The sequence below is a fragment of the Rhinolophus ferrumequinum genome, chromosome 15, assembly GCF_004115265.2.
Source record: "Rhinolophus ferrumequinum isolate MPI-CBG mRhiFer1 chromosome 15, mRhiFer1_v1.p, whole genome shotgun sequence".
NCBI lineage: Eukaryota > Metazoa > Chordata > Mammalia > Chiroptera > Rhinolophidae > Rhinolophus > Rhinolophus ferrumequinum.
This window is the reverse complement of record NC_046298.1, coordinates 24212524-24238791: the sequence shown is the minus strand read 5'-3', so window position 1 is coordinate 24238791 and position 26268 is coordinate 24212524. Positions and strand designations below refer to the sequence as shown.

Below are 26268 nucleotides of genomic sequence, written 5' to 3'. Positions count from 1 at the left end.
ATACTGCATTTATCTATTTGGACAGGAGAGAGAACCATATACTTTTAGTGTTTTCCTACCCAAAAAAATTAAATATGTGAATCCATTAAACTAAACCTGCAGAACGTTTTGAGGACATAAAAATGATCAAATACCTGTGTGTGTTCCCTTTGGACTAACACTTGAAATTGATCTTTCAATAGGGTTTGCCCCCATCAGTGGGATGTGCAGTAAGTACCGAAGTTGTACCATCAATGAGGACACGGGGCTTGGCCTGGCCTTCACCATCGCACATGAGTCAGGGCACAAGTAAGTGACCCCTTGATTCACCACTTTATATGAAAACTGGTTGGGTGATTCATTGGCATTCCTCTGACGGTTGTTATTGATCAAGGCAGAATACATAGGATAAATCTTGTGCAAAGCTGACAATAGTGCCTGACTACAAGAAGGGCCCAAAAAAGGCCAGTCACTGTTGACATTGCTCTTTTTAAACAACAACATTGAAAAACCACACAGTATTACATTGTGTCCATAAAAGGGCTGCAAGTTATTTAATGGACCCTCTGGTCATTTAGGCATTGATTTTCTTCCATGTTTTGCCGCCGCAAAGATGCTTTTAGTTCATTATACTAAGAAAATAATCATGCAGAAATGTAAATTCCCAGAGTGTAATGGCATATTAATTGTTTAAAAACTTGATGCATTTACTGGATATTCTTTTAGTTGGTGTCATTGCATGCACTTAATATTCATTTAATTGGTGTTAGTAAATCTTTCATGAGAATAGAGTTAGAAATGAGGAATGAGAAAACTAAGAGTAATGAGACGAATTTATTTTATGGGGCATGCAATCTGGTATGAACACAAGTCTACAGAGAATTTTCAAATATTTGAACAATAGCATCTACATGGTAATAAACATATTGCTTTGCAAACTGACTCTTTCAATGTATGAGTTTAGGGATGTTTGTGAGTATGTCTTATATTCAACATTTATATTGAATGCTCATTTTCAGAGCATCCAATTAATTTCCAACTTAAAAATACAAGCAAGCATCATCTATTCCACATCTACAACTTATATTTTGATATTTTTGTTAGTGTCTCTTATGAATTAAATTTGTTATCTTCAGGAAATTTGAATCTCGACCATTGCTGTTATCCAACAGATTCCCAGCATTTTATGTATATACACAACTACTTTCTTAGCAAGATATGAATGAATCAATTTTACTGTGAATGGTGGTACAAAAATGCCCATTAGATACAAGGCCCCTTTGTACAGATCAGGAAATAAAATATCTATGAATGTCAAACATATGTCTAAATTTGTTTCACCAGCATGAAGTCCAAATGAACAGATCTCTCACTTTTCAAAGTACTGGCCATTAAAAATTTTAATCATTCTTGGTTATGAGTTAAAATTACCAAAATAAAAATCCAACATTTCCGTAAGGAAAAGCAAAGACATTCTCCAGATGGTGTGAGGAGAGAATAGTCAGAATTAGGAGGAAGAACAGATAATAAAATAAAATACATACTCAAGTTCTAAATGATATGGCCTTATAGAGGTAAATTTTGAAACAGACATTTCAAGAGATTTTGATATGACTTTTGCCATGTGCTAAAGAAAATGCATATTCTTTTTTTTTTTTTGAAAATGCATATTCTAAAATGATGTTAAATCAAAGGAAATTAGAAAATTAAACATTTTTTAAGTTCGAGATTCAGTTCAAACTTGGTTTTCTTATGTCCATAAAACTCTAGCGACGGGCTAAGTTAATTACCGTTTCCTGTTTGAGTAATGGCTTCAATCTCTCCCCACCCCATCCTCATTTCTCTCCTTCTTACTCTTTCCTCTGGTACTGCATAGACTTCCTTCTGTTATTGACTTCCACAAATATATGTAGAAAGGGTAGCTCTCAAATAAACCCCCTTAGTTTCCTAGTTCAGTGCAAGGAACTGAATTGGACAGAGCTGAGGAGGAGAAAATGCTTTCCTTGAGTATTCTCATATGTTGATTACACTCGTATGTTGAGCATATTTGTGAATCTGTCACGTCTGAATTACCTGGGACATTCACAGACAGGATTCCATTACACAGCCATCCAGGCATCACTTGCCTGATAAACTGGGGGGACTGTGGGGAAAATGTCTGGTTTATAGACATGGGTCACAACAGGTTCCTCTCTGGTTAGAACATAATTATTTATTTGCATAGGCTACCTTCAAAGGATAGCTATAGTAATAAGATTATATCAAAACAGCATGTGCATCTCTACAGGAATCATATCTGCTTCCTAAAAATATGTTCTTTAGAGGCAATAATTATTCTTTTACATAATTAGGTAAAGAACAACTAAATTAATTACAAAATTGGTATCACTCTATCTTTGGCCTCCCTAGGAAAACCACAATGCTTTTGGTGTGTGTGCTCAGTTTTTCAGAGATGACCAAAGAAGCGTATTCTCCCATCTCCTACCACTTCACTATGGCCTGAAGTAAACCCTGTCTATGTGTCATATGTGGGTATATATATTAGTGTCACATGTATCCTCCCAGCCAGATGATTGGGGAATCATTTAGGTGTAATGTACATGATTTCTAGGGAATAAACCACCTAAAATTATTTTTATTCTGTAATTGCTAGAATCTGCTGTGGTAAAGGACAAATCAAAGTTTTCTTATAAAATGCATCCACCACAAGTTTCTGACACGCCTTCAATAGATGGGTTCAAGCACTAGTTGTGAAAGATGTTTATGATGGTAAGGGAGTTTAATTATCATCAGAGTTTTCTTATTTCAGCTAATAAATGGATCATCATTAGAAGTGTATGTCACGTGCTTTTTGCATCAACAGTCCTTAAACTACTTATAATCAGCTTTTCTCTGTGAGTCCTACTCGCTCTGAACTTCCTTACCACAGGTCCATGACTAGTGGGAAGAGAAATATTTTGCTATTTGAAATAAAAGGATTTGACTATCCCACCACGTCAGTGTAGCTTAGAAATCTTGACCAAAACTTTCTTGCTCTTAAAATACGTAGCAGGTAGACCATTCTTTGGTTGTAGTGGCCAAGGCATACCATAACAAAACCCTCGGTGTTCTTTAAACTTTTCTCCATGAATGTTACAATATTTTATGTAGTAATTCATTTTTGTCTTTCCCTTTTGATAACTCTGCCTCTCATTTGGGTTCATTGATTCTCAGTGTATCATTTTTTCCCCCTCTGGCTATCATTGGGGAAGCGAACTGTTCACAGAAGGCTTTTTGTTGTTGTTATTGTTGTGTTTCAGCTTCGGCATGATTCACGACGGAGAAGGCAATCCCTGCAGGAAGGCTGAAGGCAATATCATGTCTCCCACACTGACCGGAAACAACGGGGTATTTTCATGGTCTTCATGCAGCCGGCAATATCTCAAAAAATTCCTTAGGTAAGACAGGCCAAAGCCAGGGCTGCTCCCAGGTTTGGAGTGGTGCCGGCAAACACTGTTTAATAGATGTGAAAACAAATATGCATTGGAAATATCTTTTGACTTCCCAATGAACAGAAAAGCTGACCTATTCTGATGAGGATGATGGTGGTGATGATGATGATATTGTCATTATTGTCATTGTTGACAACAGATTGAAGGCCTAATATTGTGCTAAATGCTCTCCACGTTATAACTCAGTCAGTCCTCACAGCAGTCCTATTATTTCCTCATTCTAGAGTTGAGGAAATTGAGGCGTAGAAAGGATAATTGTGTTGCTTAAGATCCAGCTGGTAAATTGCAGACATAAGATTCAACACTTAGGTCTGTTATGACCCCAAGATCTGTGCTTATAACTATTTCTCCTCCATGACCTCCAGAGGCTGCTAGATATGCGTATATTGTCTTTTTTACTGTGACTAATTGTTTTAATCTGATTAATCAATTTGGTTGTAAGGGTATTAAAAAATGCTTCAGTGGTGAGCATGTTTTTGATGAATGGAGCATTGTCGTGATTGGCTCTTTTGTTTGAAAGGGTTTGAAATGGCCATGAGCTGGCTCTATGTCTAAAATACCTCCAAAGAAAATTTCTTTGGTAACTCAAAACTCCTAGATTGCATTAATAAAATGGGGATTAGAAAGATAGCACTACTTGATTCATATTAAATGATGAACTCAAAATTGAAACTCCTTGACGTTTCCTTTAATTTTATTCAGCCATAATACCAGGGGTGCCAAAAAAATGTATACATGTGACTTGTATTCATCTTTTGTTATAGGTATATATTGAGTATTACAGTTATTTTCATTTTATTAGTTTCAGGTGTACAAAGCAATGTAATAGTTAGACATGTAAACCCCTCATAAAGAGATAACCCACCCACCAAGCTACTACCCCTCTGTCCTCTGACATCTTATCTAGCTGTTATAATACCATCGACTATCTTCCCTATGTTGTACTCCACATCCTATGATTATATGTACCTATATATTGAGTTATAGTTGCCATTCAATATTATTCTACTAAAGCTCTTCAAGTGTATAGCGCAGTGGTCAGGCATCTACACAGTCTATGACGTGATCCCCCTGATAAATCCGGTGCCCATCTGGCACCTTACACGATCTTTACAACACTGTTGATTATATTCCTCATACTGTATTAACTACCAATTTATATTTCTTAATGCTTTCACCTTCTTCACCCTGACCTCAGCCCCATTCCTATCTCTCACGCTGATAGATCTAGTATCGTGTTTCCCAAAAAATAAGACCTGGCCGCACAATCAGCTCTAATGTGTCATTTGGAGCCAAAATTAATATAAGACCCCGTCTTATTTTACTATAACATAAGGCTGAGTCTTATATAATATGAGACCGGGTCTTATATTAATTTTTGCTCCAAAAGACACATTAGAGCTGATTTTCTGGCTAGGTCTTATTTCAGGGAAACATGGTATCTGGTAGCATACCTAGTTAGTTATTACAATATTGTTGACTATATTCCTTATGCTATAACCTACATCCCCATGACTACTGTATAACACCCAATTTGTTCTTAATCTCTTCCCTTTTCACCGATTCTTAACCCCCCTCCCATCTTAAAGAAGTCCCTCTAAGAGTCCTTGTAATACTGGTTTGGTGGTGATGAACTCCTTCAGCTTTTTCTTGTCTGGAAAGCTCCTTATCTGTTCTTCAATTCTAAATGACAGCCTTGATGGGTAGAGCAATCTTGATTGTATGTCATTGCTTTTTATCACTTGGAATATTTCCTGCCATTCCCTTTTTCCTGCAAAGTTTCTGTTGAGAAATCAGCTGACAGTCTTATGGGGGCTCCCTTGTAGGTAATTAACTGCTTTTCTCTTGTTGCTTTTAAGATTTTTTCTGTGTCTTTAACCTTTAGCATTTTAATTATGATGTGTCTTGGTGTTGGCCTCTTTGGGTTTATCTTGTTTGGAACGCTCTGTGCTTCCTGGGCTTGTATGTCCATTTCCTTCACCAGGTTAGGGAAGTTTTCTGTCATTATTTCTTCAAATAGGTTTTCAGTTCCTTGCTCTCTCTCTTCTTATGGCGCCCCTATAATGCAAATGTTGGTACACTTGTCCCAGAGGCCCCTTAAATGCTCCTCAATTTTTTGGATTCTTCTTTCTTTTTGCTGTTCTGGTTGGGTGTTTTCTGCTACCTTATCTTCTACATCGTTGGTTGGATCCTCTGCTTCATCTAATCTGCTGATTCCGTGTAATACATTCTTTGTTTCCATAATTGTATCTTTTATTTCTAATTGTGTGTTTTTTCGTAGTTTCCTTCTGCATTTTTATGAGATCATTGAGCATTCCTATAACCAGTGTTTGGAACTCTGCATCTGATAGATTGCTTATCTCTGTTTCGCTTAGTTCTTTTTCTGGAGCTTTGTTTTGTTCTTTCATTTGGGACATGTTTCTTTGTCTTCCCATTTTGGCTGCCTCCCTGTGTTTGTTTCTATGTAGGTAGGGCTGCTATGTCTTCCAGTCTTAGTAGAGTGGCTTTATGTAGTAGGTGTGCTGTGGGGTTCAGTGACGTAGTCTTTCTGGTCACCTGAGCCATGTGCTCCAGGTATGTCCCTTGTGTGGTTTGTGTGTGCCCTCTTGTAGTTGAGCCTTGGTTGATAATTGTACATCAATGTGAGGGACTGACCCTTGGGCTCACTGGTTGTGAGAACTGGCCTTGACTACAGTGGAAGAGTTCTACAGAGCAGGATCTGCCTCAGCAGGACTCTGGTGCCTGCCCAATCCACCCCTTGGGTGTGTTGTACTTGGAGACAGCTGGGTGATGCTCCAGCTTATTTTGAAGCTGGCCATTGGGCACCAGTTCCAGAACCACCTTGGAGGGGATCCGCTGTAGGTCTACTTCAGCCACAGCCTGTGCCCCACCTAGTAGGAGCCAGAAAGAAATCCACAGACGTCTGCCACCTGTGCTATACTTGGAAGCACCTTGAGAGGCCAAGCCGTGAACCAAGGCTGGCTGCCACTAGTGCCCACTTAGGGCTGCTCAGCTAGAGGTACAGGACACGCTCAAGCCATATGCTGCTTGTCTGGGTTCTGCGAACCTTTGAGAAACCCTAGGAAAGTGCAGCTTGAGCCAAGACAAGCAGTCTGCATGAAAAAGCCACTGGAAGCGACCTGGGTGTGCCTAAAAGTCGAGTAGGGCCGGGTCTGGAATTGCCAGGGCATGTAACTCAGTAACTCAGATATGGCAGCCAGATATGGCGGCCACCTGCATCTGCCCATGGGGAAAGGGGACGGCTCAGGAAAGAAACAATGGCCTCTGCCAGCTCCTCCGTCCAGGAGAAAGCTGCCTCTCCACTCTCCGTCCTAAGCCAGACAACTCAATTCCCCACCATTTGTTCCTGCCGCCTTTCCAGATGCTACCCCAGCACTGGAACTCAGAGAGAGTGATTCTACTGGTGGGTAAGTCTGCATGCGGTCCTTTAAGAGGAGCACCTGTGAGTGCAGCCACACTATCTCACTCAGTCACAATCTCCGCTTAATTTTTCACAACCAAAAATTATGGGAACTTGTCTCCCCGGCACTGGAACCATGTGCTGGGATGGAGCTGGTATCTCTCGCTCCTTTAGGGGATGGGGAGGACCCCCACAGCTGAAATAGCCCTCCCAAACTTTAATGGTCACATGCGTGTGTGGGACCAGCACATTCTGTGTCTCTGACCTTCCTACCAGTCTGGAGGTGGCTTCTTCTACATGTCCTTAGTTGAAAGGCTTCAGTTCAGCTTGATGTTAGGTGATTCTCCATAATGGTTGTTTTGTAGGTTAGTTGTAATTTTGATGTGGTTGTGAGAGAAGGGAAACACAGCGTTTACCTACTGCGCTGTCTTGGTTGTCTCTCGAGTATTACAATTTTAATACAGTCTTTTCCTTTGTTAAAATGTATATATATTTTTTGGCACTCCCTGTATATATTTGACCGTTTGACTATTGTAACAACACTATAGTTGTTATATGTAAATATATAATGTTATATGCATGTAGCCATATTTTAATAATCTATCCATGCCATCAAAACTGATATATATATATATAAAAAAGTGTGTGTATATATATATATATTTATATATATATATATATACACACACACTTTTTTTTTTCCCCCTCAGCACATCCCAGTTAAACATAACCTCCGGGAAATTGTCCTGCCTTGTGCCCCCATGTGTCCTTTCTCCCGATTTCTTTCAAAAAACATTGTTAATTTTTTTTCTTACAAAGATTATTTGAAGTGAAGTACATCTTTGACCACTGTCCCATTAGCCGTAAAAAATATAGCACGACTTTCAACTCCATGAAGATAGGTACCGTCTCTGGCTTATTTTGTACCTCTAGTGCTTAGCCTAATGCCCTCCACAGAGTAGGCGGTCAGTAACAAAATTGTTGAATGTTGCTGAACAAGACTGTTGGGGGCGGCTTTCAAACATGTTGACTGTTCCCATCTCTTAGCAGGCCATGCCAGGTCCCTGGGATGGCTATAACTTCTGGTTCCACGTGAAATCTTTGGTGGCTGTGTAAATTCCATCTTCTTAGACAGGACAGGACTCACTCTTTGCTAGAAATATACACTTTCAGCATATACTTGTTTCTCTAGCCATGTTATATTTTTCTTTGCCTGAATGAACTCAGAGGTGTATTGTTTTCAGTGGGAAGATCAGAGGTAAACATGGTAATGAATAGGGATGTGTTGTCATTGCAGTACACCTCAGGCTGGGTGTCTGGTGGATGAGCCCAAGCAAACAGGACAGTATAAATATCCAGACAAACTCCCAGGACAGATTTATGATGCTGACACACAGTGCAAGTGGCAATTTGGAGCAAAAGCCAAGCTGTGCAGCCTTGGTTTTGTGAAGGTATGTTTGCTTGTGATTTGAAACTTACATTAAGATTCTGCAATGTGTCTATGTACCTAACAGAAGTATAAACATTTGGTTTGCTAAGGCCAAGGGTTAGAGTCTGGGTTATCTCGAAAATGTCAGTTGTTTGGCATGATAATTAAGTGGCACTTTTACCGTCAATGAGTTATCCAGGCTTAACCCCCATAGACCATGCCTGGTTTAAATGCCATGTGACTGCATCCTTGTAAGAAAATTCCTCAACTGTAGACGATGATTTTTATCACAAGTAGTAAATTTGGGTGTAATAACTTTTACCTACTGCTCATCTCTATTTTAGTTATTGTTGTGTTCATATGTCCTTAAAGATTTTTTTTCCGGTTACAGTTGGCAGTCAATATTATTTTATATTAGTTTCAGGTGCACGGCATAGTGTTTAGACATTTATATAATTTATGCAGTGATCCCCCCAATTAGTCTCGTACTCACCTCATAGTTGTTGCTCGTATTCCCTTTTAATGTGATACATTTAAAATCATCACCTCAAAATACATACAGACGCCTTTTATATTATATGACAACTATGGTTGGTAGCCAGCTTTTTTTGATACATAAAAATTCAAAGAATATCTTGAGTAATCTTCAGATATTGGTGTCAAATCTTTCATTCACTATTGTGAGAAAGATCGATGGGGAAAAGATAGATGGAGAAAGACAGATGTTCCAGTGGGATAAGAGCTATGTCACCGACAATCTCAGCATCATTAAGAAGTAGAGCCATTTTTAAGTTGGTTTATTCCTACTGTCTAAAGAGAAACATGGAAACCTTAGGTATCTGGGTACAGGGAAATTATGGAGTTTTATAGCTCTTTTTCCCTCCTCTATTCTTCCTCTTTCTATTCCTCCATTTTTTTTCTGCCTCTTCCTCTTTTTCCAACTAGCACCCACCACCACCAGCATTCTCACCACCATCATCAGCAACAAAACTACCTCCACCATCACCACCGCCATCACCAACAGCACCACTCCACCAGCACCACCACCATCCACCACAATCACCACTTCTCACCATTTATCACCACTCACCATCACCTTCACCAGTTGCTAAGTGAGTCGCTGCTCCACATAAGGCATTCTACTTAGAGTTCTTTTATTTTTCCTCAGTCTTCACAAAACAACAACAACAACAACAGCAACAAAAGCTTTTGAAGTGACAATTCGCACTACTTTTTACCTGGAGCTCGAAGAATGTATTTAATTTGCCCAAAGCCACACAACTTTTAAATGGTGGAACCTACACAAAAGCATCACCCACACTGACGTTAAGCTTCCTTCTCTCCATTAGTTAATACAAGCGTTTCCTAAACTTCATAATAATTACCTTCATTAGTTGTGCTGTATCTCTGTATTATATTCACTTGTTGCTGTTCTATAAATCAACTCACTTAAAAAATATATGTCTAATCCAAAGAAATAATAACCATTAAATCACAGGTTTGATACAGGATTACGTATTTTTCTAATACAATTTAAATGTGTAGCTATAGAAAAGTTTACACATACACCATACACAGTTTTTTGTTGTTTGTTTGTGTGTGTGTGTGTGTGTGTGTATGTGTATCCTCCATGGTACATGGAGCTTACTTTGGCAAACACTGGTATATGATATACATAAATTAACAAATTTACAATTGTTCCAAATTGCCTATTAAGATGATTCATTTGGCAGAAGTAAGTAGCCATTCACTTGGCTCAAAAAGTTTGCTACGTTCATCTCCTGTTCGTTTCATTCTTAAAGGATTTGCTAGCTTATTCATTAATCAAATACTTATTAAGCACTTAGTATGCAATAAATGCACAATTGGCAATGAGTTTGATTTTCTTTAGAAATTATAAAGGAAGTTTCTAAAATTACTATCATTCCTTTAGGATCATACATTCAACAAATATTTGTGGGGTGCCTGTTCTCTGTCAGACAGTGTGCAGGGCTTAAACAACCATTCTTAAATTATAGATCTTTTTCTGGAACCACACCATATTTTTGAAAGACAGCATCTCACTGCAGTGGACTTCCCTGAGAAGCTGAGCAAAGGGAAATGGAAATTCCAGACTAGGGGACTGAATAAAATGAGGAAAGGCACAGACAGAGTTAGGAATGTCTGGAGGGGTAGAGAGATTTGCTTAAGACATGTTGTCGAAGATGACCAGGAGGTAAGATAGAGAAGGTAGGGCTGGTCGGTGAGTTCTGAATGTGGAATATTTTTTCCCCACATCCTAGCTTTTGGGTTTACTCCTAAACCTACTTATAATGTGAATTGTGTCTATACTTCTGCGGATCATAAATAGTTCCCTTCCGGGCCCTAAGTAGGAGGGGTTTCCAGATCGACAAAATCTGCTTTTCATCCTGCTGGTTTGAGACCAGCTTCAACAACACTAAAAAAAGGATGAAGTTTGTTTTCAGGGTTTCATTATCTTATCATTGTAATCCCTTTGTAACCTTTTCTCCTTACTGTCCTTTTTATACCCCCCTCTATGCCTCTTAGAAAGGCAGTTTTGCATGGTGGTTACAAGAACAAAAACAAAAAGGAAGAAAAAAGGGGAAATGATTTTCAAAGTGTCCTCTCAGACCAGCAGATGGAATATATCAGCATCACCTGGGACTTGGTAGAAATGCAAGTGCTCAGGTCTCATAGCAGGTCTAAAGGATAGAACCTTTCGGGGTAGGACCCGGCAATCTGTTTGAACAGGGGCTCTAGCTGATTCTGATACATGCTCAAGGCTGAGAGCTACTGAATTAGACAATGTTAAATTTTAAACACACACACACACACACACCTATACCTACACACTTACACACTTACCTCTGGCTTTTGGAGTTAGATTGACCTGGGTTTCAAACCTTATTCCACCACTTCCTAGAACCCTGGGCAAATGACTTAACTTCTCTCAGCTTTTATGTCCGCGTCTGTAGAGTGAGGATAATAGCATTTCTTCCCTGGTAGCTGTGAGGACTGACCCCCTCCATATAGTATCACCACTTAATAAATAATAAGGGTTTTCTTCTCGCTCTCCTTCTTAAATCTTCAATAGCAAGATCATATCGTGCCTGGCCGTTCTCTCAGGAAGTGCCTTCTGTGTGAAAGGACCTGGGGCTGGCTATTTTTTTTAATCACTTGTCCTGACTTCCCTCCTCTCCCAGCTTCAAATTTATTGTTTCTGCAGCATGTCAAGCTTGATCTCTCTGTTCCCTTTCAAAATGTTCAAGGAAACGAATTACTTGACTAATGGTTTCACATTATTTGGACAGACCTAAAGGAGAGTTACCTCCATAGCAACCGGGGAGATTTGATTATTGAAAGCATTTGGTTATTATGTACTTATTAAGTGCTTGCTGACTCAGTGAGTGAGTTGATGCTTTTTGCCAGAGTGCTCCAAGCACGCTAAGAGACTGACCAGTGCTTCCATGCTATTTTCCTGTGTCAGAAATGACCATCCTGTACTCTGTAACTGTACCCAGCACAGCTGCTGTCACATAGCAGGAGCTCAGTCAATGTTCTTCTATAGAAATACTAGGAGGTTTTGAGGCAGAATAGGAATTACAGAGAAGGTATTTGAATTCTAGTGAATATCTGTAGGCTCATCACCTTATGTTCCAATTATACTGCTGTCCTAGTATGTTTTTCAAACATTTCCTGCTCTCATATCTGCAAGACTTTGCATATATGCTTCCCATGCATTTATGCTGCATGTCCATCCATGTGACAAGTATCTGATCATTTTTTATTGCTGTTAAAGATTCAGCTCAAATATGAACCTCTTTTTATCCCCAGGGAGATTTAAGCATCCCTTTCTCTGAGCTCCATTTCCACTCCGTATGTTACCATCATAAACTTATGATACTCTATTATAACTCTCTATGTATGTCTCTTGCCCCAGTCGATGGAGAGTATCTGCAAACTTAGCAAATACCTGATATATTAGCAGATACTCAGTAATTATTTATTGGATTTTTGATGATAAACAAAGAAAACATTTTTTAGCACTCCCATTTCCATAAAGTGGAGGATTTTGCCTCTGTCCCCTTCTGTTGCGAGCACCTGTAAAGCCACTCTGCTACATTTCAGTCTATTCCTGAAAGTCAAGGGGACATTAACCCCTTGGCAAGACCCTACGTCCCTGCGTGGTGCTCGTGACATGAGTGGGGAACAAAGTCCCGGCACACAGGTTTGGATAGAGTGAGTAACATAGCTTTCGTTGGGAGCCAATGTCCCTCCAGACGCCAATGCTCTGGTAAGCACAGAAGGTTATACAGAGTAGGATAGAATTTAATAATGACCCAAGTCCCAGAGTCAATTGAGGTGGTGAAGGTCCCTGGTCCGGGAGAAGCGACCGGGCCCACGGTGGGTCTGAGGCGAGCTGGTCTTGGAAGGAAGAACTTCGGAGAGTCCTGGAGTATCGCAGCTTGCCCCTCGCAGAGGGTCTTAGCCGGAGTGTCCAGTCAGGCCACATGGCATTGCTCTGGAGTTCTGCTTTTATCCTCTTTTCCTTGGACTTGTTTACTTCTTAGGTGATAACCAGAAGTTGTTTGCCAGGAATTGTTTTGGTGAACGTGTTTATCACTCAATTTTGTTATGCTCAGCTTCACACAAAAACACAAACATGTTGACTTTCATGTATATGCTCTAAACATAAACATGTTCACTTTCACTTTATTCTTGTCAGTCTCACACACGTGCGGCCATAGTCCTGTCCTACTCGTAAACAACTTGTTTTGCAAACCTCAATCCAACATGTATAATACATTTTATATGCTCTATACACCTTCTCATCCCTCCTTAAGAAAGCAGGAATGACAATCTGGAAGAAAGGGAGGAGTCGAACGTGAGTCCAGGATTTATTGGTCGAGGAATTAGCAGGTATCATACAGTGAGCTGGGGAAGGCTGAACATGCAACAGATTTGGTGGAACAGATGGGCAATTTTGTTTCAGATGTGTTAAGTGTGAGATGCTTTATAACATTGGATTTGTAAAGACCCTGAGCATTTATAGCATGTTGGGTTTCCCTTGAAGGGGCATCTGTCCTTTGGAATACAACAGGGGAGCATGACCAAGGACTCACAGGACAGAATAATGTGCAGCACTGTGACTCTTTCCGTAAAGTAACACGAGACCTCGAAGTCTCTGTGGTTATTTCTTTTCTCCTTAAATTATGACTGAAGTCTAAGGAATTACAGATAAGGGAAAGTTAGTTGAATACACTGGAAAAAAAGAAGAACAAGCAAAAAAAAATGCCCACTCTCATTTCTGTTTACTTAGAAAGGGAGCTCACTCAGAAGGCTGTCATGGTCGTCAGAGCGTGGAGTTGGCTGTAATTACGTTTGCCTTCTGTACTTCACCACAAAAGAAACAACATGCTCGTACCGCCTGTCTTATTTCACCCTGAAACTCCTGTGTTTTTGCGTCTTGCTCGATTTTCCTGGTCTTCTCCAGCTGCCCCCTTTTCCTTAGCCGTGTGGCTTGGCACTGGCTGTGGAATCATGCCTCTTGGCTTTGGTCTGCCCTCAGGTCATTTTGGTGGCTGCCACCTCGGGTATGGGTGTGCGTTATGGCTTTCCCCTGGCTGTCAGAAGGAAAACAATTTAATCCTGAAAGCCTTTCTAACTGTGGCCATTAATTGATTCAATGGTTCCATCCTATTTCTCCATTCTGATGTAGACTGCGCTTTTTTCACAATAACTTGTCCGCCTCAGACCCAGGGGGACAATATGGCAGCACACAGTGATGAGGAACCTGATTTGCTTTGTTGATGTCAGTGGTAGGTCCATTTCCATGGAACACATTTACTTACTGTGTCTTATAAACTGTTTGGAGATCTGGAAATGGAATGTGTGGCACATGTGTGGGGCTGTTGGTGGTGATGGTGGCATTTCCAATCAGTGTCCCGAATACCCTTCCATTCTCTTCTGAGGATTTTATGGTCTGTAAGAGCAGACTCACTGCACATATCTCTGGTTTCTCTGTGTTTTCTTTTCTCAGTCCTGTAGAAAACTTTTTTTGTGAAATATTTCTAAGAAGGTTCTTGCCATATTTTCTAACCATGAAATCTGTATTAACTGGAATGCTTGGGGAGTTGGGTGCCTGTTTAATTGTATTATCAGGGTTACAAGTGACCACAAAAATAATTTTGTTTCCTCCCTCGTTGTTAATATTTCCCCCAAAGTGTATATGTTCACACTTCTATCTTAGTAAATAGCATGTAGCAAAACAAAATGGAATCACTTTGATGTTTCATGATTTTGACATCCCATTGGTGACATAACTCAGAAGAGCAACTTCAGCTATGTGAGCTGGAAAGAATCTGGTTCAATCCCCTGACTTTATAGACAGGCAACTGAGGCCCGGAGAAGATGGGAGCTTCCTAAAACCTATTAATGGCAAATCAAGGTCCAGAGCAGTGATGAAGGACCTGGACGCTGGAATCAGGCCTTTTCAAGCCCTGCATCTGCCAATTACCAGCTGTGTGGCTTCACAGCTTTGAAAGTGTCAGTAGCTTGCTCTGTTTCCTCATCCGGATGAGTTTATATGAGGAATTGGTTTAGTGTCCACCACTAAACGGTGTTGGTAACAGTATTAGTTTTCTATGGCTGCTGTAATAAATCTCCACGAACTTAATAACTTTAAACAACACAAGTTTATTTTTGTACAGTTCTGGAGGTGGACATCTGAAATGAGTCCCCCTGGGCTAAAATCAGATGTTGGTTGTGTTTTGTGTGTGTGTGTGTGTTTTTTTTTTTCTGGAGGCTCTAGAGGAGCAGCTGTGGTCTTGCCTTCTCTAGCTTCTAGAAGCTTCCTGCATTTCTTGACTCAGGGTCCCTTCTTCCATCTTCAAAGCCAGCAACATCCCCGAGTCTTCCTCACAGTGTCATCTCCCCAGTTCTCTTCTGTCTTCCTCTTTTCCACTTAAGGACATTTGTGATTACCTTGGGCCTTTTTGGAAAATTGAAGATAGTCTTCCTATCTCAAGGTCAACCAGTTAGCAACTTTAATTCTCCTTCGCTATATAACCTCACACATTCAGTTTCCAGGGATGAGGGGGCTGAGCTCATTGGAGTGGGGCGGGGGGCGGGGGCATTATTCTGCCTACTACAGTCTAGCATGGGAGTTCAATTATTTCACAGATTTAGTGTGGGAATTACACTGTCTAAATGCTTGAAAATTGCTATAAAGATAAAGGTAATGACAGCAATCATTTGCATCATTTATCCTTAAGAAAAACCTTATAGGGGCAAGTGCTAATATTAATCACTGTTCCACAGGGGAAGAAACTGCACTTCAAAGGTTTTTATAACATGGCCATACAGCCTGTAACCAGGAATTCCAGGAAAGGATTGAATCAGGCTTGTGTTATGCCAGGCATGGCCTATTCTGCTTCCCTGGTGGTGGTTATTGTGGTGGTGTTGTTATTATTAGAAGCCAGGTCTTTTAGTTTCAAGCCAAATGGTCTCTAAACCAACTATTGTTACCTCCCAGTCGTTACTAAACATACATTAATATGCAGGTGGGGTAGAAACTTCCTTCTTATACATTGGCTAGAGCATATTATTTTGCTCTACCAAACTCACTTGCCACTACTTTCTGTATAATGTCTCATTTTGGCCACCTCAAAATATTGTGTACCAAAAGCTTTGGATATTTTCCATTTTTACTGTATTCTCACCCTTACCAGCTCCTTCTTTCCTTTCAGGACATTTGCAAATCACTTTGGTGTCACCGAGTGGGCCACAGGTGTGAGACCAAGTTTATGCCTGCGGCAGAAGGAACCCTCTGTGGCTTGAGTATGGTAAACTGCATACTTGTTAGTTTTTAGTTCTAGAAACTTGATGAAGCATAGAACCCAAGCTCTTGTATTGGGACCTCGGAATAAAATGCCGTGGCTGTGTACATTTTCTAATTTCACTTTAAATCAACCAGCTTTATTTAGCAGCGATTATAAAACTCAGTGCTAATAAATCCAGTTGGTTCAATTGTTTAAGAATATTTTTTTTTCCCTTTTTGCTTTTGTTTTCCATTTTTAGATGGAGGATTGGGTCAAAATATTTCTGTTTCAGTGAGCTGGTATGTTTCGTTGCATACCATTTGCTTTTTAAACTTGATTCAGTTTAGAAAAGCTGCAGGGAGCAGATGTCCCTTTTAGTAGCAAAGAAAGGACTGTCCCTCCGTACAAGGCCTCTGTTTCTCACCTCACAGGACCTGTCATGGAGCTTCTGATGTGCTCAATCCTATTGAAGGGTAAATCACATCTCCATCTAGGTTGTACCAGAAAGTATTTTTGCTTTCAAGTATCTTCAACCCTAAAAACTATTTCCATTATGGAAGATTATGGGAGGTTTTTGTGTTTTCAATGAAGAACTCTGAGATGTAGTTTCTATGTTTTCTTCCCCTTTCCTGGTAGAATCTGGAGGGAAAAATACACTTGAGGTACCAGTAAATGATCCAGATTTGGGGCATTGCTTTGAAAGAGAGTGATAGGCAAGCTGTGAATGATGAAAGAGCATATGATGTTAACAGGTTTTTTTGTTCTCTGCTTCTGGCTCTCTCGAGGCAACACAAGCCTGCATAGAAGTGGCCATTGAAAATGAATTCAATTCCACCATAATTTACTGACTACTAGATAGCATAGGGAACTCTGGGGATACAGAGATGAATAAAACTCAGTTTTATCTCTTCAAGAACCCACAGTCCAGTGGGGAACTCTGTGCAGACGCCAATCACTCTTTAAACACACCTTCTTTAAACGCACAGTTGCTATCGAGGCCCAAATGAATGAGAAATGAATCTTGCTCAGGATTAGGCAGGCACTTAGAATAAACTACAATGAGTGTGTGCACCGAGACGAATGTTGGCATTTGAATTGAAGTTCTTTAGTTGGATAAGAGAGAGAGACTTTCAGAGAGAGACTAACAATTAAGGCAATGATACCGACATGAAAGCAAATGAGTGTCAGAAAATGCTTTCTGATGTGTTAAGTCGTTTATTCAACATCTCTTAAAAGATTTGCAATTTTTAGCTCTTGCTTTAAAGAAAATAAACATTTATAAAAATTGCAGCATTACGTGCAATTTTTAATCCGATGCACCTGTCTTAGGCAATCCCAGTAAGGATTCTCATTGGAAAATGGGCATAGGAGGGTTTCAGCTGTGATGATACAAAACAATGAGTTAACTGAATGATTAAAAACATAGATACTGCTCAAGTCATTTTTATTTTTAAAGCATCAAAATTTGGAACTTGCAACTTGAGGATTAATGGGTATTTTTTCATTAAGAAAGCAATAGCATTAAGCTTAAGGTGGATGTACAAGAAAAGACTGACATAATAAATGAAGAAAACGAGTGCTCAATTGCATAAGTTTGAGGGTAATTACACAAATACAGCCAGCATCTAGTCCCATGGGGATGAAAATCCCCATGGATTAGACTTCAGTTAATATAACCTGAGGCAAATCAAGCCAGGAGTTAGAAAATAGATGATGTCCTAATGTAACTTTCCCCACCTCATTATTTTAACAGACCAGACTATGGATATATGAGGTGTGATCAAAAGATACAGTGAATGTTTAAATTTTAAAAAACGTATTATAGTGAAAGACACACTGCCATTAATCCTCCTCAAAATACTCCCTCTTGCTTCGAACACACTTATCCCATCGTTCTTGCCACTTTCTGAAGCAGTTCTGGAAGTCCTTGTTCGTGAGTGTCTTTACTTCATCCTCCATGAAGATGATGCTCCGAGTCCCACACATCCCTTCTGCCGTGTTTCCCCGAAAATAAGACCGAGCCGGACCATCAGCTCTAATGCGTCTTTTGGAGCAAAAATTAATATGAGACCCAGTCTTATTTTACTATAGTATAAGACCACGTCTTATCTAACATAATATAGTATAAGACCGGGTCTTATATTAATTTTTGCTCCAAAAGACACATTAGAGCTGATTGTCCGGCTAGATCTTATTTTTGGGGAAACAAGGTAGTATGGCAATTTCTGTCAAATAAAAACATTACGGTGTGTCCTCATCTACCTTAATCACCAGATCTGGCACCTTGCAACTTCTGGTTCTTCCCCAAAGTCAAAATGATTCAGGACATCGAGGCAGCCACGACAGTGCAACTAAGGATACTCACGAAAGAGGACTTCCAGAACTGCTTCACAAAGTGGCGAGAATGATGGGATAAGTGTGCTCGAAGCGAGGGAGAGTATTATGAGGGGGATTAATAGCAATGTGTCTTTTACTGTAATAATTTTTTTTTTAATTTAAGCATTCACCGTATTTTGTGATCACATGTTGTATATGTCATACTGGGGAAAAGCCCTCAATTGTAAGGCCACCCTCAGTTGAAAGCATTCTGATGTGTTTCATCCATTATCACTCCAGTATAATTATTCGTCATTTATCCATATGGTTCTCTGAATCTCCTTTCGCTAGAGGATATGATTGGCTATTAGACTGGAAACTCCACGAGGCCAGGGTCATGTCTTACTCATCCTTTGTCTCAAGTGCCTTGTGGAGTAGCAGCTATTCCATGTTTTGCTGTTTCTCCATAACTGGAAACCCACAATATCCTTCCGCATCCTTCTCCAGTCCCTCCCTGGTCCTCCAGTGATATTTAGACCATGAATGTTCAGTGACCATTTGAGGATGTGAAAAACACATTCTTTTTATTTAGATTACGTGTACAAAGAAAGAAAGGTTTGTGCTTGCTGTCTATCATAAAAGTTATTTGCCCAAGTCGTGGCCATTCAATTTGAAATTAGAAGCAGTGCTAGAAATATATATGTATGGATAAAATTATATGTGTACGTTTTATACCTGAGGTGCCAAAAAAAAGTGTACACATGACTTGTATTCATCTTTTGTTATCGGTATATATTGAGTATTACAATTTTAATACAGTCTTTTCCCTTCTTAAAATGTGTATACATATTTTTGGCACCCTCTGTATTTACATGTTATAAATAGAATTTTATATATGCCTGTGGATTGTGCATATATGTGTGTATATTCCTGATTCCTATACTGATTGAAAAACCCAGAGGAAACTGTCAGCAACCTAACCCAACACTAGGATGAAATACTGAAATTAAAAAAAAGTCAAATAATTGAAATGTTGGAACAGACCTCAAAACCACATTTCTACAAAAGGAATTAGGTTAGAGGTCAGATACGTTGGTGAGCAATTTGCCTCTGAGGTGAGAAGCCTTTTGTCCTTTTTAGGAGCTTGGGCTACTCAGTTTAAACCCATTCTCAGTTGTGTAGCTACTTGGGTATCTGTGTGACTCTGGGCAAGTTAGTTAGTTCTGATCCAGAGAATAATTATTAAGTCCTAAGCACTTTGTGAGAATTACACTAGATACTGCATGTGAAGTCCTTCCTCTTCCCCATGCCTGCACAATTTTGGGCACATAGAAGCAACTTAGATCAACTGTAGCTGCTTCTGTTGTTAGTATTGGCTGTTGGCTGTTGTTGCTGTTATTTTGTCTCAGCCACTGAACTCTGTCCAGGAGAGTCGCAGGGACTCCCAGGAGGGAAGATTCAGATTCGTGCTTGTGGTCGACAAAAGTCCTCAAATAACCGATTGCTTTCCCCGGCAAAGTTCTCAACATGTTATATGATTTCGTGCAAACTCTGAAATGGCACTTAATCCAAGGAAAAGAAAAATGAAAAACAGCAGAATTAATCAGTCCACGGCAAGAATGTGAGGACAGGAAGCCATCTCTAGATGTAGACAAAATGCACTAGCAACACCGTCAACAGCCGCAAAGCCAAGGGTATCATGGGGGAAACGTGAAGATTGGAAAGTCAAACAACCTCCCCGTAGTTCTGTAACCGAACCCCCACTCCTCCGCAGAATCTGGCACGGTCCAAACCCCAACCCTTTGGATCTAATTGCAGAGGCTTTCAGGCAAGTGTGCAGTTATGCTAAGTCATGCAGAACTTGCTCGTAATAAAAGCACCACAGGAACAAAACCACTACCAGAGGCTAATGCAATCCCCAAGGACAGAGATGACCAGCAAAGCCTGGAATGTGTCACAAAGGAGAACAAAAACAGGAAGGTCAGCGCAAAAAAACACTTCTCACCCTGGCTTGAGCAGCTCGTTTGGCAAATGAAAGACCCAGAGCTAATTCATAAAAGACACTCCGAGTTCAGTCACCCGAGGGTCTTGTTGGGGACCTTTTGTACAGACAAAAAGAGCATGCTATCTAAAAGCACAGTTTGCGTAGACTGAAAGCTATTCCGTTTTATATGCTCTATAGGATGGTGTGAGAGAAACAGAAATGAATGCATAATTATATCTGTCTTTATGATGAGATAGTCATGTAAGAAGATAAATTCTCTGTTAATACCTTAAAAACTGGTTGGCCAAGGTATGCGTGATCCAAATTGTTCTCTAAGAGCTATTGTTCCTAAATGTCCGGGGAGCTCTGTTGACATTTTGTCTGCGCTGACTCCCCTGGCTGTTGCGTGGAATCGCATCTGAACATTTCTCCTCCGCAGCTCACAAAGCATGTAATACTCAGCCTGCTGGTGACAGATGCCCCTTCTCTCTAAATGTCAGCCTTCCCAAATGCACGCGGTAAACACAGACGAAGCAGGTGTTTATAAAGCGCGGCCAGCAAAGGAATTCTGTCAAGGTGTCATGCATCCTCCCTTTTGCCAACAGACTCGTTTTTCCTGTTAATATGCAGGTGTATGTATCTCCTTGCCCTTTCCCAGGTGGTTTCTGACAGGAAACATGTCACCTGTTCTTTTCACAGTGGTGTCGGCAAGGCCAGTGCGTGAAGTTTGGGGAGCACGGACCCCGGCCCATCCACGGCCAGTGGTCTACCTGGTCGAAGTGGTCAGAGTGCTCCCGGACGTGTGGTGGAGGAGTCAAGTATCAAGAGAGACACTGCAATAACCCCAAGTAAGGCTTCAGCAGAAAGGATTTGTAAGGCACTAACCTTCAGCCTGGCCCAGGCTGGCTCTGTTTTGTGTTGCTTACACACTGTTTTCAAGTGTAACTTGTCTTCCCTCCATTCCTACCGTGTTTCCCCGAAAATAAGACCGGGTCTTATGTCAAGTTTTGCTCCAAAAGACGCCTCAGGGCTTATGTTCAGGGGATGTCATCCTGAAAAATCCTGAAAAGAATGCTCGGGCTTCTTTTCCGGTGAGGTCTTATTTTCGGGGCAACACGGTAGCCGTCAGCTAGGGTTTTACTGTTTGCATTCAAATGCGTATACATGTGGCGAGGGATCAGGGGGTATAGTGGACAGAACTGGAAAAATAAAACAAAACAAAACAAAACGGCAGAGGAGTTATTCTGTGTGTGAACGTGAAGATCAAGGGATGGTCTGAGCTACTTTCTGAATCTCAATGAGGACGACACATGGCCAGTCCAATGCTTGTGATCCTGTGGAGTGTGTGTGTGTCTCTCCCAAACTGATGAACTAGAGAAAGTATGCTGATTTTTTGCCTTGAAGGAATGTACATCAACACATGTTGACAGATCTGCCTGACTTTTCAAGGGAAACCAGAAATCTGAAAAAAGATTGTGTGTGAAATTTCCCGATTTCTGAAATATTGATGACAAATTCCATTTTCTTAAAAAAAAAAATCACTGTGAGGACTCATCCAAACATGTATGGATTGCGATTGGCCCGTGATGACCACCCTCTGGTCTCGTAGCGGGATTCTGAACTTCCCTCTGTGCTCCATGCAACAGAACGTGGTTTGATGTTACTTTGATCAGCTCTAATTCCTCCGTGAAACACATGTGTATTTCCTGACTGGCATGGTTATGTAGCAAGAGCCCAGGTTTCAGAGACAGAAAGACATGACTCCCAGTCTTTGGTCTGCCACTTAGTAACTGTGTGGCTTTGGGGAGGCCACGTGAACTTTGAGCTTGGGTTTATGTATAGAATGGAGATGATAATACCCACCTCTGAAGGTCTGGGGCGGATTACAAATTGCATCTGTAGAATGTCTGACACTGAGGGAGTATCCAGTGGGCATTCAACAAAACGTTCTGAGGTCCATGTGGTTTTCATCATTTCATCTTACACGCATCAGTAGCACAGGGTAACAGAGAGCCAGTCCTCAGAACCAGTGGGAAGAGGACTTAATGATGAAGCTGGACTTTGGAGAACGCTGTGGAGTGAGGAGGATGTGATGGGGGGTGGAGAACAGTGGACTTGATTTAACCACATGACTCGAGTGGTGGCATAGCGTGAAGGCTAAGAATGCAGACTTAATTCCGAGAACCTGGGTTGGCCTCCTAGCCCACCACTTCCCGGCTGTGGTCACAGACAACTTACTGTCCCAGCTCTAGGCTTCTCATTCGTAAAAGGGCATAAGGATAGGACCTTCATCAACTGAGTTAATGTGTGTAAAGTGCTTTTCCTGGGGACCTGGCACGTTGGAAACTTTGCATGGATATTTGGTAGATTGAGAACTAAACTAAATAATGAAACTAGAGCCCAAGGAAATTTTTAGAGCTAAATCATATTTTATGTGAATGAGCAGGCTGAGCTGGATCAAAAGGCCAGTTTGTTCCAAAATATAAGGAAAGGTTGAGCGATACGTTAACCATGGTTTCTTAGGCGCTCTTTGGGGTATCTCAGGTTAATAATGTAGGATTTCTCAACATTGGCACTATTGGTCTTTTGAGCTGGAAAGGATTTTTGGTGTGGGGCTGGGTCCTGAACGTGGCACATGTTTAGCAGCATCTCTGATCTCTACTCACTGGATGCGAGTAGGATGACCCCCCCACGGCCCCCAAGCCTCCAAGTCGTGACAACCAAAAATGTCTCCAGACGTTGCCAAATGTCCTATAGGGGGCAAAGTCATTCCCAGTTGGGACTTACTACTCTAATCAGACCCAGTAACAATGTATAATTGTAGGGAAGTTTGTGATACATTTACAATTTATACCGGATTGTTAAAACCACCCTCCTCTACTTTGACCATAGCCCATGTCTTGGATAGAATTGTTAAAATTCATTATACTACTTTTCATTTTTGCAGCATATTTCATGGATCTGGTTTTCATACATCACAACATTTTACAATCTCGATATTTTCCCAAGAAAGAAATAGATTACCTAATTTAATAGCTCTGCTGGTAAAGTGCAGGAACGATGCCCCTGAGATTTAAATTAAAACCTCTCCCATATCTGTGGGATTGAGAACTCTCATTATTATAGGGCATTGTTTATGGAAATAGCATATGACAATTTTAGAGATGCCTAGTAGAAGAGTTACTTACTAAAGTAGTTCCACTTGGTGCAGTTTTATCATTTTAAACAAGATTAAGGTATTGTTTGCTTTAATTAAACTTGGAAGTCACAAAAACAAGTAAGTGATCGGCTATCCCAAGACAATTAGTTGTTCTCTGTTCTTATTTCACTTTGTTGCAGGAAAGCTGTTTTTTCTCCCTATTTCAAGTTCCTGATTTCTTTCTTCCTTCAGTTTAAACATTTAGTCTGTTCACATCACTCAGCATAACCATTTCCATTTTTTCATGTGAAAGCAGTGTGAGCTTTTTATTTCACACAATGATGGTTTTCCCAGAACATATTTTTGTTGCATAAAAAAATGAATTATTCCTGGCTGTTCAAGGTCTATCAAACTTTTCAGCTTCAAGAGAGTTTAAAGGTTAACTGGTTCTGGCATGGACAATACCAGACACATATGACCCTTCTTTTTTTTCCCTCCATGTCTGTGGCAGACATTTTTAATTGATCAAAGCTCTGTTTTCTACTGAGACCTCAGGAACCTTCTCCAAACGTTTGTTCCCAATCAGGTTACAATCAGGTTATATGTGAGTTGCAACCTGTTGTCTAATCCAGTTATTTTACAAATGGGTAACCAGGGGAGGCAGATGGTCCCATTCACACCAGCAACTCTTGCCCAAGTCACCAAGCTGGTCATTTTTCCTGGTTCCCTGACTATTAAATTGTTACGCTTAAGATATCCTAGTGAAATTCCTGTAATCTCTATTCACAAAAATAATGAAATTAAAATAGTGAAAATTGAATGTGCTAAGGCATTCTAGAACTTTCCTAAAATGTGAGTCTATTTGAGAAAGAATAATATGCTACTAGAGTCATAGCTTCAGGACAATAATAATTGAATCAGGTCTCTGGCTTTTTTTCCAACCAGTGATTTCCAGACTCAGCTGATTATCAGAATCACCCACTGTGCTTTAAAACACTGATTTCTGGATCTTCCCCATAATATATTCTTAATGAGAATGTCTGTGGAGGGGCCCAGGAGTGTGTGTGTGTGTGCCTGTCTTTAGCAGACTTCCCCAAGTAATTCTAATCATCAACCAGTCAGTCCACCTTATAACCATTCATAGGGAGGACTTGATAAATTATGCAGAAGTAAATTATGGATATACTTTATAATAGTCTATAATAGTCTAACTATAATAGTCTAATAGTAAAGACAAAATCACGTGCCTAGACGTTTCTTTTCTGACTGTTTATATTTTTGTTTTTAATCTTAAGGAACTTACTATACCAAGGGGAGTCGTAGTAAGTAGACTTTTCTGTTAATGTATTCTAACACTCATGATCAAAGCTGCGGAAAAATGTACCTGTATTTGAGGATTTGATGGGAAAGTCTAACTTCTTGCCAGGCATCCAAACTAGAAAGCATTTTTATATAGTTGTAATTCATTTGTGTTAACTGTGCTCTAGACTGCCGTAAATTCTTTACAAACATTGTCTCAGTGAACTGTCAAAATTGCACCCACTTTACAGATTAGGAGGTTAAATAAAATCGCCTAAAGCGATTGTAGGGAAGAGGCAGAGCATATTTCAATCCAGCTCTGCCTGATAAAAGGCCAGCTCCCTGACCCTGCTGCCTTACTTGCTTCCTTTCCCATGCCCAGGTCGTGTTGCTTAACTCAGATAAGTGTGGGCAGAGCCAAGTAGGAAAAGAATCCTGAAGAGTAAGGAGATAAGAGGTTTAGCTCTGCTCTCTTCTGGCTGTGTGACCTTTATTCACCAACTTCTGTGAGCTCCATCAGCTATTTTTCCCTTCCTCTATAAAATGAGGGGTCGGCTATATGAGTTTTGAGGTCTTTTCCATGTTATCGTTTCTGAGTTCGAAAAGTAACACATGTGGTCCTCCTATTGAATTTAAATCTAAATGAGGGTTATTTGTAAAATCTCAGACATAGAGTCTTACACTGAGAGAGTTTTAAATATGCTTGTAAAGATGACCAGGAATAGTAAGGCTGTCAGATGGCACTTTAAAAGTTTCTCTAAGTGCTTTTTAGATAATGATTTAAGAAGTCCTCGGGGATTGGATGTAGCACAATGACTGCTGAATGTTTAAGTAGTTACTCCAGAATGTTTTGAAAGAGCAGAAAAATCTCATACTGGCAGTGGGACACTTCCCGTTTCTGTTGAATCCATTTTAGCATGCCGTTATAGGAGGATTTGATAAAATATGCTGAAGCAAATCCAGAGGTGTTTTATAGCATTCTTGTGCTTCCTAAAGAGACAAGGATTTTTAATCACATAAATTTATTAATCTGGAGCCTTCTTTCATGTTACATGTTTGCATTGAGTTTTTGTGTGAGACGATCCATCGTTGGGTTTTTAGCCTTTGGAGAAAACAACAAAAAAAGTGGGAATCAAAAGAAGCAATTGCTTTGTGCCTGGAGTAAGCTGGCTAAGATGTTATTGGTAATTTTCAGTGTGGTTTGTGCTCCTTTTTTCCTTTATTTTGCTTTCTGGTTTTTGCAGCTTGCCTACCAAGATCTTAAAAAGCTTGCCATTAGATCATAATTATTTATGTTCTAATGGGATTCCCGACTCTCACAATCCATTTCCCATCGTGCTTGGCAGGAAAAGAGTAGGCCACCTGCAAAGTTAAAAAGTGATTGTGCAGA

At 40.2% G+C, this 26268-nt stretch overlaps 1 protein-coding gene across 2 annotated transcripts in view; it reads left to right on the top strand.

Annotated features, from left to right (window-relative positions):
- ADAMTS18 (ADAM metallopeptidase with thrombospondin type 1 motif 18) overlaps positions 1-26268 on the top strand; it is a 121538-nt gene that overhangs the window by 60548 nt on the left and 34722 nt on the right. For both annotated transcript variants that reach the window (XM_033127188.1, XM_033127189.1), the window contains exons 6-10: positions 183-288; positions 3279-3416; positions 8189-8342; positions 16069-16164; positions 21140-21288. In XM_033127188.1, the coding sequence (XP_032983079.1) occupies positions 183-288; positions 3279-3416; positions 8189-8342; positions 16069-16164; positions 21140-21288 (643 nt within the window). The remainder of the gene's footprint in view (positions 1-182; positions 289-3278; positions 3417-8188; positions 8343-16068; positions 16165-21139; positions 21289-26268) is intronic.